General features: G+C 55.5%; 3 protein-coding genes across 3 annotated transcripts; 1 reads left to right on the forward strand and 2 right to left on the reverse strand.

Annotated features, from left to right (window-relative positions):
• Positions 1 to 2,118: 2,118 nt before the first annotated feature.
• GMORB2_0977 (Protein of unknown function (DUF3433)) lies at positions 2,119 to 4,857 on the reverse strand (the record flags this gene model as incomplete). The annotated part of the gene is made up of 1 exon (XM_035462961.1): positions 2,119 to 4,857. The coding sequence occupies one exon, from the start codon at positions 4,855 to 4,857 to the stop codon at positions 2,119 to 2,121; it is 2,739 nt and encodes a 912-aa protein (XP_035324385.1).
• A 1,072-nt stretch (positions 4,858 to 5,929) lies between these two features.
• On the reverse strand, positions 5,930 to 7,252 carry GMORB2_0978 (uncharacterized protein; the record flags this gene model as incomplete). The annotated part of the gene is made up of 1 exon (XM_035462962.1): positions 5,930 to 7,252. One exon carries the CDS (start codon positions 7,250 to 7,252, stop codon positions 5,930 to 5,932), a length of 1,323 nt encoding a protein of 440 aa, XP_035324386.1.
• A 3,564-nt stretch (positions 7,253 to 10,816) lies between these two features.
• Positions 10,817 to 11,886, forward strand: GMORB2_0979 (SUR7/PalI family; the record flags this gene model as incomplete). Its single annotated transcript, XM_035462963.1, has 2 exons — positions 10,817 to 11,088; positions 11,349 to 11,886. The coding sequence occupies 2 exons, from the start codon at positions 10,817 to 10,819 to the stop codon at positions 11,884 to 11,886; spliced, it is 810 nt and encodes a 269-aa protein (XP_035324387.1).
• Positions 11,887 to 12,147: the final 261 nt, after the last annotated feature.

Consider the following 12,147-nt stretch of genomic DNA (forward strand, 5'->3'; position numbering starts at 1 on the left):
GGGGGGGGGGGGGGGGGGGGGCGGCGGCGGCAGGAGAGAGATAGTGGCCCACAAAGTCTCCAGCTGGCATCTGAAAGAATGAAAATTCATAGTCTACAAGTCTCCGGGTCTGTCTGTCAATCTGTACGAGTACGGGTATGGATACAACAATGTTACGAGGAAGAATAAGTACGAGTGTAATAATGCTGGGCATTTGGAGTGTAATACCAAGTCAGCGAGCCTCTCCAATTCCTTGGTCATATAACGATACGGGTATTATTGGTATCATTAAAACTCGTAACTGCCAAAATCGGTGAGCGCTATTACGGTATCATTACCTACCCATACAGGCTACAGGCTACAGGCCACAGGCCACAGGCTACAGGCTACAGGCCATCATCACCTAACCTCCACCTCCTAGGTAGGGTCCTCCTCCGCCAATTGTTCCCTCCCTCAATGAGCAAAGCCAGTATTCATCGTAAACAGTCATCTGTATGGGCAGTAAGTATTGTTACTCTGGCTGCTACGAATAATAACAATCATGATGATAATCCATCATCATCACAGTAACTCATAATCACAATGCACGTATCCCGTACTCGCACTCGTAGACTCACAACACGAAATCTCCATCACACGGGTAATCTACTCGTCTACTCGTAATGATATTAACATACCCAGCATCTCTACGGAGTAATAACATGCATGTGCTGGAGTCTTTGCATCATCCTCGTCCTCTTCCCAACTTTGCCCATCACTGGACTGTCACCTCCGTATCAACCGTACACCCGTACTCTCACGTGCAACTAACCATATTCATGGCAGCAATGACAATAACAAACAATACTACATGTACGTCGCATTCTCGTAATACCCCTCCTGGAACTCGATATCGAATACTACTTTCTGGAGACGACCTGGAAACAAGCGCCTGGAGACGAGATCAAAAGGCCCCCCCCCCCCCCCCCCCTGATCCACCCCCCGCGGCTCGCTGAAATTAAATCCAGGGAATGCCCACGCTGCACTGCCTCCTCCCTCCCCCTCCTTCCTCAAAGGCCGTGGACCATGTGCTTCAGGTCAGGTCTCACCATACGGGAACGAGGTCTTGCTTGCCGTCGCGTCCCTATCTTGTCTCCTATTAACTAGGAGAAGGAAAGAAAAGAAGGAAAGAAGAATGGATGAAGGAAGAAGGCTCTGACCTGCACAAAACAAGACATGGCGATAGACCGCTTCCTCTTTTTTTACTGGAACGTTATCCAGGTTCATCCATGCCATCCCATCCTCTCCCCACCACCACCACCACCCTCTTCTCCTTCTCCTTCTCATGCTTCACATTCAAAACGTACACACAGACGGAAAGACAGAAAAAGCAAAATGAGGAAGAAAAAACAAGAGACCACATTTCATATTCCATTCACTTCTCTTTTTACCTCTATGCCGTGTTATCGAGTAATGATACCACACTGAAACCCCGCTCCCATTACCCCGTAGTTTCCGGTTCCACGTCTCATGCCATCCTGATCATCTCCTTGCAGCTTCGCCGGCAGCAGCACTCTCTGACCTTCCCTCCCATTCCTCGTGAGTCTCAGCCGGCTGACGACCGGCTGATCCTTGCCGGTTTGTACGGCCCAATCTTGACCATCATGATGTAATACCGTGCATGTTACGGAGTACGGCTGAGAATATACTTGGGGGCCACGACTCAGTCGTATGTTGTGCCGTCCAACGCGGTGAAAATCGTTATTTATCGCGTTTCCTATCCATGTTTTCTTCCTCTTCACTCCAGTACTTACTAGATACTAGTAGTATCTCTCTAGCATCTCTCTCAGGTCGTTGTGTGATAACTCCTCGATCAAGTACCTGATATCGTTTGGCGGATGTGAAGATGAATCATATAATACTGCTCGTAAATTATCATTATTTTTGAACTTTTTTTTTCCACCCAGAGGATTCCTCTTATGCACATGTCATCAGTTATATCCGAACGTATTATCATTATATAATCTAGTACAAAATCATCATTCCTATGCAGCATGTAATGCAACTATTATGCTTTGGACAGTTTAAAGTGAAAAAAAAAGAAGAGAAAAAAACAGGAAAAGGAAAAAAAAAAAAAAAAAAGGAAACCCTCTCCCCCTTTCACAGCTGATCCCATTTCGAAGTCCAAGGTTGCACCCCCATAGATACATCGACCCCATGCTTATAGTCACTCCTGAGCTCCTCCCGGTCCACACCGCAGTGGACCTGACCGTCGCGGCCTATGAACCACCCAAGCCCGTACGTAGCCTCCTGCGCCGCCAGCCTCTGCACCAGCTCCCTCCGGCTGATCTTGGCCGTGCCCACGAAGCTGTACAGCATCTTGCTCTGGTGTATAAACGCCAGCACGGACGCGATCGTGTTGGGCTGCCGCGGCAGGAAGGGGTGCCTGCGTCTCAGGAAGACCGTCGTCGCCACGCCGGTCATGTACAGCAGGATGAACATGGCCAGCCCGAAGGAGACGTAGAACGACTGGAGGGTCTCCTGGCCGGACCCGACAATGTCCAGATCCTCATCGGCGTGGTCCCTCCTCCCGACGGCGGTCCCACCGTCGCCGTCACCGTCACGGGTCCGGCGCTGCTGATCGGCGTGGCTATGGAGCTCGTCCTGGCTCATGAGAAAGTCTCGCCCGTCCACCGACGCCAGCCCGGTGACCAGGATGGTCAGGAACTCCGCCATGACGGTGCCGAAGCCGACGAGGAAGACGAGCACGTGCCCGTTGAACAGGGCCCGCATCGGCATGTACCCGAAGGGTAGGGCCGTGTAGTCGAGTGTGAGCGTCTTGGAGGGCGCGTGCCGCCGCGACAGGATGTAGTAGGGCTCCATCATCCGCACGGCCGTCTCGAGGCTGCCCCAGGCCAGCTTGAGGGCGACGGCCAGGGCCGTCACCACCCACGAGGCCTTGTCGGTCACGACGTCGGCGGCCGTGAAGAGGAATAGCGGGATGAAGCCCATAAAGGCCAGCAGGGACGCGATGAACGGCAGCCCCCCCGCCGGCCGCAGCATCAGCGGGTGCGGGTTGCCCGGGAGGTGGCTCTCGGTGTACTTGTTGCGCTCCGCCGTCGACGGCGGGTTCTCGTCGTCGGGTGCGAGCGACGAGTTGCGTAGAATGTACCGGTGGCCCTTGAGTCTGTGGTGCACGTCCTCCGGGTTGGCCGTGTCCAGGTCGCGGAAGTCCATGAGCATGTGCGACACGACGGCCATGGATGCCAGCCCCGCGATGCCGCGGACGTCGCCCGCCAGCCCAGACCGCCGGCGCTGCAGCAGCCACAGCAGCCCGGCCCCGCTCGCCGCACACACGCACAGCGTGCTAGTCAGCAGCCGCGAGAAGACGCCCGAGATGCGTATCTCCTTCACCCGGTCCAGGTCCGCCGCCCTCTGGTGACGGTCCGGCGTCAGCACCAGCGACGCCGCCGCAAACGTCGGCACCAGCGACGCCGCCAGCGTCGTCGCCAGCGACGACAGCGCCACCGCGTAGTGGCCGACCCGCAGCGCCCCCACCGGCCGCAGCAGGCTGAAGCTCGTCATGTAGTCGACGTTGATCGACTCCGCCGCCAGCGCGCCACCCGGCCGCGACATCTGATAGTACGCCTCGAACCGCCGCACCTCGAAGTCGGTGAACTGCCACAGCACCCCGAAAAACACGGCCGCTATCGTCGGCCCGAACTTGACCAGGAAGTACGTCCCAGGTTCGACGTCGCCCGGCGATACGAATCGCACGAGCGGCCTGTCCCCGTCGTACGTCCGGAAGAGCAGCTCCTGCATTGCCCCCAGCCCCACCGACAGCACCACCAGCAGGAGCAGGTACGGCCACCGCATCGACACCGGCTTCCAGTTGGGCTGCGGGTAGAAGAGCTCCGTGCTGCTGCGGTTCGGCGACGGCCCGCCCGTGCTCACGGTCCGCGACCGCGACCGCGCCTCGTCCGGTACGATGTGGTCCGGCCCCCCCAGAGTGCTCAGATCGGCAATGCTCTCTGCTGCCGCCGCCGCCGGTGTCCCGGTCCCCTCGTGCATCACCTCAATCACCTCGCCGCGCCTGTTGGCCTCCTCCTGGCCGATGCTGCTGATCACCTGCCTCCGTCCCACACGATCCCCCGCCGAGAGATGCCTCGAGAAGGAACGCGACAGGCTGCGCTGCACGGCCGTCGGCGACGACAGGATGTCGGCATCGCGCAGCCTCGACTCGGCCCGGAACCCTTGCCCTATCCCGCCCGTCAGATGTCCGCTGGACTCCTGCTCCCACAGCTTGCGCAGGAACTCGTTGTCCTGGGCGCCCATCGGGCCCAGGGCGTTGCCGACGTCGAACACCGTCGGCGTCGACGGCACCTGGTCGTCGTGCTCATCCTGCTCGCGGATCGTCTCGTACGCACCGTCCACGGGCTCAGCACTTGCAAGCAGGGACAGGTCGTATTCCTCCTCGTCGATGGCCTCCTGCGTCGGTCGGTGGCGGAGGCTATGCCGCCTCGACGACGCCCTGCGACCTACTCTGGACAGCGCTCTGGCCGGCAAACTTCGTTTGCCGTCGCCCACCCCCGGGGAAGGCGGCACGCGACTGCACGTCGTCGGCGCCCCAGGGTAAGGGAACGATACCGTCCAGGACGAGGGGACGCCCTGCCGTGTATAGTTTCCGTCGTCATCGTTTCCGGCGTAGGTGAGCCGAGAGTCGAGAGAGACGAGGGATTCGCGCGCATGCAGCCGTGACTGCTGCTCAGCCGGCCCATCGTATAGGCTCGCCGTGACAATGGTGAGCGCCGAGACATTGGAGGCCTGGTGGTTCAGCCGCTGCCGCTGATGGTCAGACTGCATGAACGGCTCCTTGGCCGCATCGCTAGGATGAGCCATGTGGTGATGCTGATCCACGAGCCAACATTGCGATCCCTCGAGAGAATAGATAGGGCTGAAAGTGTCTTGGCGGGGGTGGTTTGGCTCAACTTCCAAGTTGTGGGGGTCAACTTATCAGGTCACTCCGACTTTTGACACACAAAAAAAGAAATAAGTAAGAAGAATCAAGCGGGTGATGGCTAAAAATACTAACGACTGACGGTGGATTCACAGAAGAAGAAGAAGAAAGGAACACTTGCGAAATAGCGGGCAAAAAAAGAAGAAGAAAAAGAAAAAGAGAGAGCAGTGAAGCCGAGGCTGAGAAATCGGGGAGGGTAATGCTCGGTAGGATTCGTCCAGCGCATGCACTTGCGCGCCTGGCTATTCACCCTCTCCTCCCCCAATGGGAGAGAAGCGTTGAAGGTCTGGCCCGTCCCGTCCTAGACAGGGGGGAGGGAACATACCAGGGGTCTTGGACGGGACGTGCAGGTTGCTGCTTACGGTGCAACTTGTCAGACGCTAAGCTAATCGTCTAGTAAGAGTTCGGCGCGATACTGTTGGTTCCGCTGTCCAGAGGGCTGCTACTAATAATAGAACCACATGTAGTGTAAATATTGGGGAGGAGTTTGTGGTACGTTGACGATTGAACGACGATAGGGCTCTGCCATCGGTGAGACTGTAGGATGTTGGGAAGATTGAATGATGGCGGTTGAAAGATTACTCAGCGGAGTCGTGGCAGATGCAGATATATCAAAAGATCCGAGACAACGGAAATAGTGTCCAGACTTAGTCTATTAGTTAGGGGAATCATCAATATCTATAAGAAAAACCTCCAATCTCAGGAGAGGGTCCAATGAACCCGGTAATGATCACCATAATGATATATACTCCCCAACGCCTTGTTTTTTTCTTCTCTCGTCTTCCCGAAAGCTCCAACCATGTGGGTTGCGGAACATCGAAGCATAGTATGTAGAAGGGTCGATGATAGAACCAGGAAAACAATTACTCAACACCGCTTCACAACCAAGGTGCAGAGAAAGAAAGTGTGCAACACGAAAGTAGAGAGAGAGAGAAGGGGGAAGGACGAGTCTCCCTATATGAGGAGCAGAGCAGTCAGAGCAGCGGGCACGACGATGGTAGCCAGCGGGGCGACGCGAGCCATGGCGGGAGCACCGCTGACCTTACCGCAGCAGTTCCAGTCGTAGGTGACGTTGTTGAGCCTGGCGGCGACCTCGAATACCGAACCAGGACGGTTGCCGTAGTTGTAGTAGTCGACGTTGAGGAAGGTGGGGTTGCGTCCCCAGTCGGAGCGGCAGTTGTTGGCGGCGAGGCCCAGGCTGCCGTAGCCCGAGTCGGCGTTGGTCTCGTTGAGGAGGGAGACGGCGGGGACGAGGAGCGAGGTGGAGAAGACGTTGAACTCGACGTTGAGATTGTGGTTGATGAGGTACATGCTGTTACGCGTCGACTCGGCGGACAGGTCGGGAGGGCGCTGGGCGGTGCAGGGGAAGGCGCGGTCGGTCGGGTCGAAGGGGGTCTCCCACATGTGGGCGAACTGGTCGTGGAGCCAGGGGTAGGCCGTCTGGTTGGCCTTGTAGTCCATGAACATGACGACGCGCTTGCCGCGGACGATCATCTCCTCGAGCGTGGGCCAGTCGTCGAGCGACATGGGGAGGTAGGGAGCCTCGTAGGCGTGCTTGAGGATGCCGGACTTCTGGATGTAGGGGGCGTAGTAGTCGGGGGTGGAGTAGTTGCCGTTGCCCAGGAGGATGGTGACGACGTCGTACGGGTGCTTGCTGACCCAGTCGGCCACCAGGCTCAGCCAGTCGTTGATGGGGCCGGCGTCGAGCAGGTCGCACGACGTGTGGCAGAAGTGAGGCTCGGTGCCGTTGGTGGGCCACTGGATCTGGGCCTGCAGGAAGCGGACGCCGTCGTTGAGCTGGGTGGTGACGGAGAGCTCCTGGTTGGAGCCCGAGTTTCCGGGGCGCACGAAGGGGGAGTTGTGGCAGCCGACGTTGCTGACGTTGCTGTACTTGCGGCTGCACAGCTCGACGTACCTGTTGCACGGCTGAGTGTTGGTGGGCGCGGGCACGCCGGACGTGACGGTCCCGTTGCCGGTCGTCGTCGCGGTCGACGACGACGAGACGCTGGCGGTCAGGGACGTCGTCGTCGACGGATCGTCGTCGGTGGTGCCGGTGGCGGTGCTGTCATCGCCATTGCTCAGGGCGATCTTGGAGGTGTAGGTCGTGTAGGCCCCCGAGGGCACCTCTGTGTTCTTCGTCGTCTCGGCCGTCTTGGTTCCGGTGTAGAAGTGGAGGGATGATGTGGCAGAGTAGTCGACGGTGGGCTCGGTCTGGGCTACGGCGAGCTGGGGGAGCAGGCTGCCTGCGGCCCAGAGCAGTGCCGTAGCGGACCGCATGGCGTCTGTCTTCTCCGGTAGCGGTACACAGATGGTCGGGAGGGGAGGCGGGGAGATCCGAGAGAGAGAGAGAGGGAGGGGGGGGGGGTGGGGTTGAGATGTCCGAGTGAGGATATCATGAGAAGGAGGGACGACGGCTTTCTCTCTGCCCACTTGTCCCCGTTTGTTTTCTTCTATGTTTGTTTGATGTAGCAATGATAAAAATGGGCGGTAAAAGAGAGGAGAGGGAGTAAGAGGACCGGGGAGGGGTGATACGACACTCGTAGTATAGTACCGACAGAGTAATTACGACGTATTGGAACCCAATCTGCCTGTGACATTGTGGAGGCAGGTTATGTACATGTGATGGAGCAGGTACGGAGTATTCGGTCGTTGACTTGTCGATGGAAGCGCGTACAGGCAGAGAGAGATAGACGTGTTAATATCACTACAGACATTAGCACCCTGGCAGATACGGCGTATCGTATCACCGGAACATGGTACGGAGCAAAGTTTTTTTTAATTTGTAATTTTTTTCATTCTCGTAAATTTTTCCACCCCCTCTCACCTCATTAATCCATACAAACCGAGGTGAGCACAACTTGCGGCTGTCAGTGGAGACGATGTGCATCCTATGACGGCATGCCCTGAAATCTCACTGTGTGAGAAAGGGGATATGCCGACTGTGAGACAGGGGGGGGAGAGCCTGGTCACGGCACAGGCCACGGAAGGGGGAGTGGGAGCTGAGAAGTCAATGGCTCCATCTTCATTCATGTTCACTGGCTGAATATCGATTACTGCAGCACAGATAGATGTACGAGTACATGTACACGTGTGCGGATGGTATTGCTGTACTCTCTATTGCTAGCAGAGTTACCGTACAGACATGATGCGATATCATACTCCGTATATGTACGAGCAGTTGGGTAGTCTGCTCATACGAGTCAGCATGGGCCGTTGATATCGTCATCATCATTCGATGACGGCCACCTGGTAGTACTCGTGCGTCGACACCTTTCACGAGGTCAAGTATCGCTGCCGGCAGTACAGATCTGTGCTATTGGCAGTACTGCCGGCAGCAATATTTCCCGTAACCGCCGGTGAGCCGTAACTGGCCATTCCCGAGCCTCGCAGGTCGCCAGGCATCTCTATGCAGAGAAGTAACGCTCGCGATGCTCGTACAGCCCGAGCCTTCGACTGAGTCCGACACGAGTCTTGATAGCGAATAGATGCGTAAAAAAGACACACACACACACACACACATGCGCTTAGACGCCGTCAACATACCCAAGCCACGGCGTTGCAGAGTCCTCGATCCGTGAAATCTCATAAATGACATGCCGGTCCCGACTTCTGGCCTGGCCTCGCCTCCTCGGATATCAATACTGCCTGGCGCTACTGCCTGGCGCTACTGTACGGCGCTACGAGTATGGGGAGGGGAAGAGGACGCGTATGCGGCGAGTGCGAGTGGGACGGTGATGATGGCACATGAATGGTGTAATACAGATATCGACATCTCTAGCTCTCGTACGGAGTAAACACCACGATTCACGTTCATGCTGCATCTTGATCTTGGCCGTTCCTGCTGAACAATCGTCTATTCTGGTTCTCTGCTCTATCCGTAACGATGCAGTGATATTCCCACATATAATCTGGACTCCGTACAGGCACTGATATTCATACTGCAGTGCAGGTATCATTACTCCCGTACCATGACAGATTACCGTCATGGTCGTGGTCCCAGCAATACTAATAATCCATAATAATAAATAATACATCATGATGAATAGTACATCATGATAATAATACATCATAATAATAATACATCATGATAATACGTGCATTACCTGTAGAGCCGTAATCAGGGATCGGTGGAACCTCGCAAGCTCGCGGCCTCGCACAGCGTGCGTGCATGGCTGCTCTCCACAGAACTACGGACGGTATGAATTGGCAAGATCGGCAGAAGATCTCATTGAGAATGTGTGCGCATTTCTCTCTCCTCTTCCGTAACACCAACGTAACTATGCATCCGTGGCAACTTGCAAGACTTCAATCCTGATCCACAAGGACCACAGATTGCCACCAACGGGGCCCAGCCGATGCGGCTGCTAATACGGGCAGTACGCGCAGCAGTACGGGTAGCACGGGTAACACCAGCCCTGGTATTGACCTGATACGGTCGGCTACGGAGTACGGAGTACTTCTCCGCATCGGAATAGAGCGTATCGGAGAGGAGCAGATGAGAGGAGGTAGAGGGAGGAGGAGAAGGAGGAGAAGAAAAAAAAGCTTGGTATCGAAGTTCATTGCCCCATGCGCATGGGTCTTATGATGGGTACGAGTAAAAGGGGGTTTTGGTTGACCGAGCACTCGTAGATTACGAGTACGATACGGAGCAACACAGATTACATGGTATGCATGAAAACCTGATACATTGACCTCCAACGCCGAGGGCGGCTATGGGAAGCTTCCTACTTGTGCGGCGCTTGTATTGAAATGTTTACTCACCAAGGAATCGTGTGTGTGATTCATCTCCATCTTTCGCTGACAGAGTGAAGACAGAGTCTGATGCTGACGTTGATGAGGATCAAGCCTCTGATCGGGACCCTGCTCCCCCCCTTCCCCCCAACTTTTCCGGTCTTCAATGCAAGGGAACAAGGATATCATCATCATACAAGCACCGGTCCACCTTTGTAAGATGATAATCGACGTCCCTGCTCCTCTGACCCTTACCCGTGAACCAGTATGTGGAAGACACTTGATCCTGCGAGTGAACATCTTCTCCATAAAGGGAAGGGGGGAGGGAACAAGAAAAAAACACATCACGACCATGTTCAAATCATTCGTACAGTCAGTCCATGATGCATCCTGACGATATGACCCTTGTCTTTTGCTTCTACTGCCGTAATGACCAGGGTGTGATGGTAGCGGGTGATGAGTGGGTACTACGTCCATGCACAGATAGGGACAGACGCTCCACAGTCCCACCACACACACCCTTTTCCTTCCCTGACTCTTGGCTTTGCGGCAAGCGGCAGCAAAGCGGCAGCAGAGTGCCAGCAGGTGCCAGCAGGTGCCAGCAAGCCTGCAGCCGGTGACGTCTGACCCTCCCAGAGCCTCCCCAAAGCCTCCGTGCACATGGCACATGCCTGCACCGCAAAGCAAAACCTCTCTGCCTATGCGAACCCCCCAAACTTCGCCCCAACAGCATAATCTAACATCCCACCTTCCTTCTCCCATCCTCTTCCACCTGGACCTTTACCCCAGTCAAGCTCCTCAGCTCAGCCCGACCACCGAGAATATTCAGTATTACCATTACTAGTACGAGAGCTACCGTCTGAGCCTGAGCCTGAGCACTGAATACTATATTCCTACTAGCACTCGGGACCGTGGTGCGGTACACGGCTAAAGAGGGTTACCCTCTCCCCTCGTTCCCTCTGACCTCCCCCCTCCTTCTCTTTTTTTTCTTCTTCTTTTTCATCTGTATTCTTTTACCTTCTCTGCTCTGGGTCGCCGTCAACCGAACTTCCTCCCCTTCCTCCCCCCCCTCCTCCTCTTCCCCAGGGGCTGCCACTGCCGTCTTCAGCCATGGTCGCCGCTCCTATTCACAGACGAAACACAACTTACGTCGCCGCCGCCTTCTACCTCCTCAGCCTGCCGTTCCTCATCCTCGTCTCGATCGGTAACACCTACGTCAACGGCACCCTCAACTCGATCTACTTCTTCAAGCTCGATGTCTCCCAGATCATCCCCATCTCCGTCTCCAACTCGAATCTTCTCAACTCTGTCGCGCGAAGCCTAGGTCTCCATGACTTCTACTCTGTCGGACTATGGTCCTTTTGCGAGGGTTACCTGGGAGAGTAAGTTTACATATACCTTGGATCTCTCTCTGAAAAAAAAGGGAAAAAAAAACAATTCCCATCCTATCCCATCCATCCTACGTATATATACTGTACAAATATATATATACATATATATATATATATTTGTGTGAATATGACGATACGTACATGTACGATACATGAGCACGCATGCTGATCACGTCCCACAACAGAGGTGTAACCTACTGCTCCAAGCCAAAGAGCTGGTTCTGGTTCAACCCAGTCGAGGTTCTCGTGAGCGAGCTCCTGGCCGGCGCTAGTATTGCCCTGCCGTCCGAGGTGACGACCATCCTGAAGCTCCTCCGCCTGGGCTCTCACATCATGTACGCCTTCTACACGGCCGGCACCGTCGTCAACTTCGTCCTCATGTTCGTGACCCCGCTGGTCCTGCGCACCCGCTGGTTCTCCCTGGCCATCTCCCTGCTGGCCTTTGTGTCGGCCATCCTCATCACCGTCGCCTCCGTCATCAGCACCGCCATCACCGTCGTCGCCAAGATCGCCCTCACCGCGCAGGATGAGCTCAACATCTCGGCCGACATCGGCGTCAAGATGTTCGTCTTCATGTGGCTCGCCACCATCTTCACCGACCTGGCCTTCATCCTCCACAGCGCCATGGGCTGCTGCTGCAAGCCTGACCGCCACGCCGCCGCCGCCGCCGCCGCCGCCTCCCAGAACGGTTCGTACGAGCCTAGTATGCGCGAGAAGGGCATTATTCCTCTCGCCAACTTTATGAAGCGGCGAAAGGGCGGTTCTGCCGCCGGTGATGGCAACGAGTAACACACACATCACACACACTCTCTTCCACATACATATACATACACACACATGCGTGCGCAACTCGACCTGAGCGACGAAAACTTGCATAGAGGAAAAAAAGCAAATTCTGGATCACGGGATGTCCTTGTCATCACCAGCCCAAACGGCACAGAGACGAACGAGGAGTGGAGTTCAATTTTCGTTTGTCCTTTTTAATTCTTTTGAGAGTTTCTCACCCTCTACCCTTTATTATTAGATTACATGTTTTATAGAGGTCAAAGC

Source organism: Geosmithia morbida (genome assembly GCF_012550715.1).
Source record: "Geosmithia morbida isolate 1262 chromosome Unknown scaffold_1, whole genome shotgun sequence".
Lineage (NCBI taxonomy): Eukaryota > Fungi > Ascomycota > Sordariomycetes > Hypocreales > Bionectriaceae > Geosmithia > Geosmithia morbida.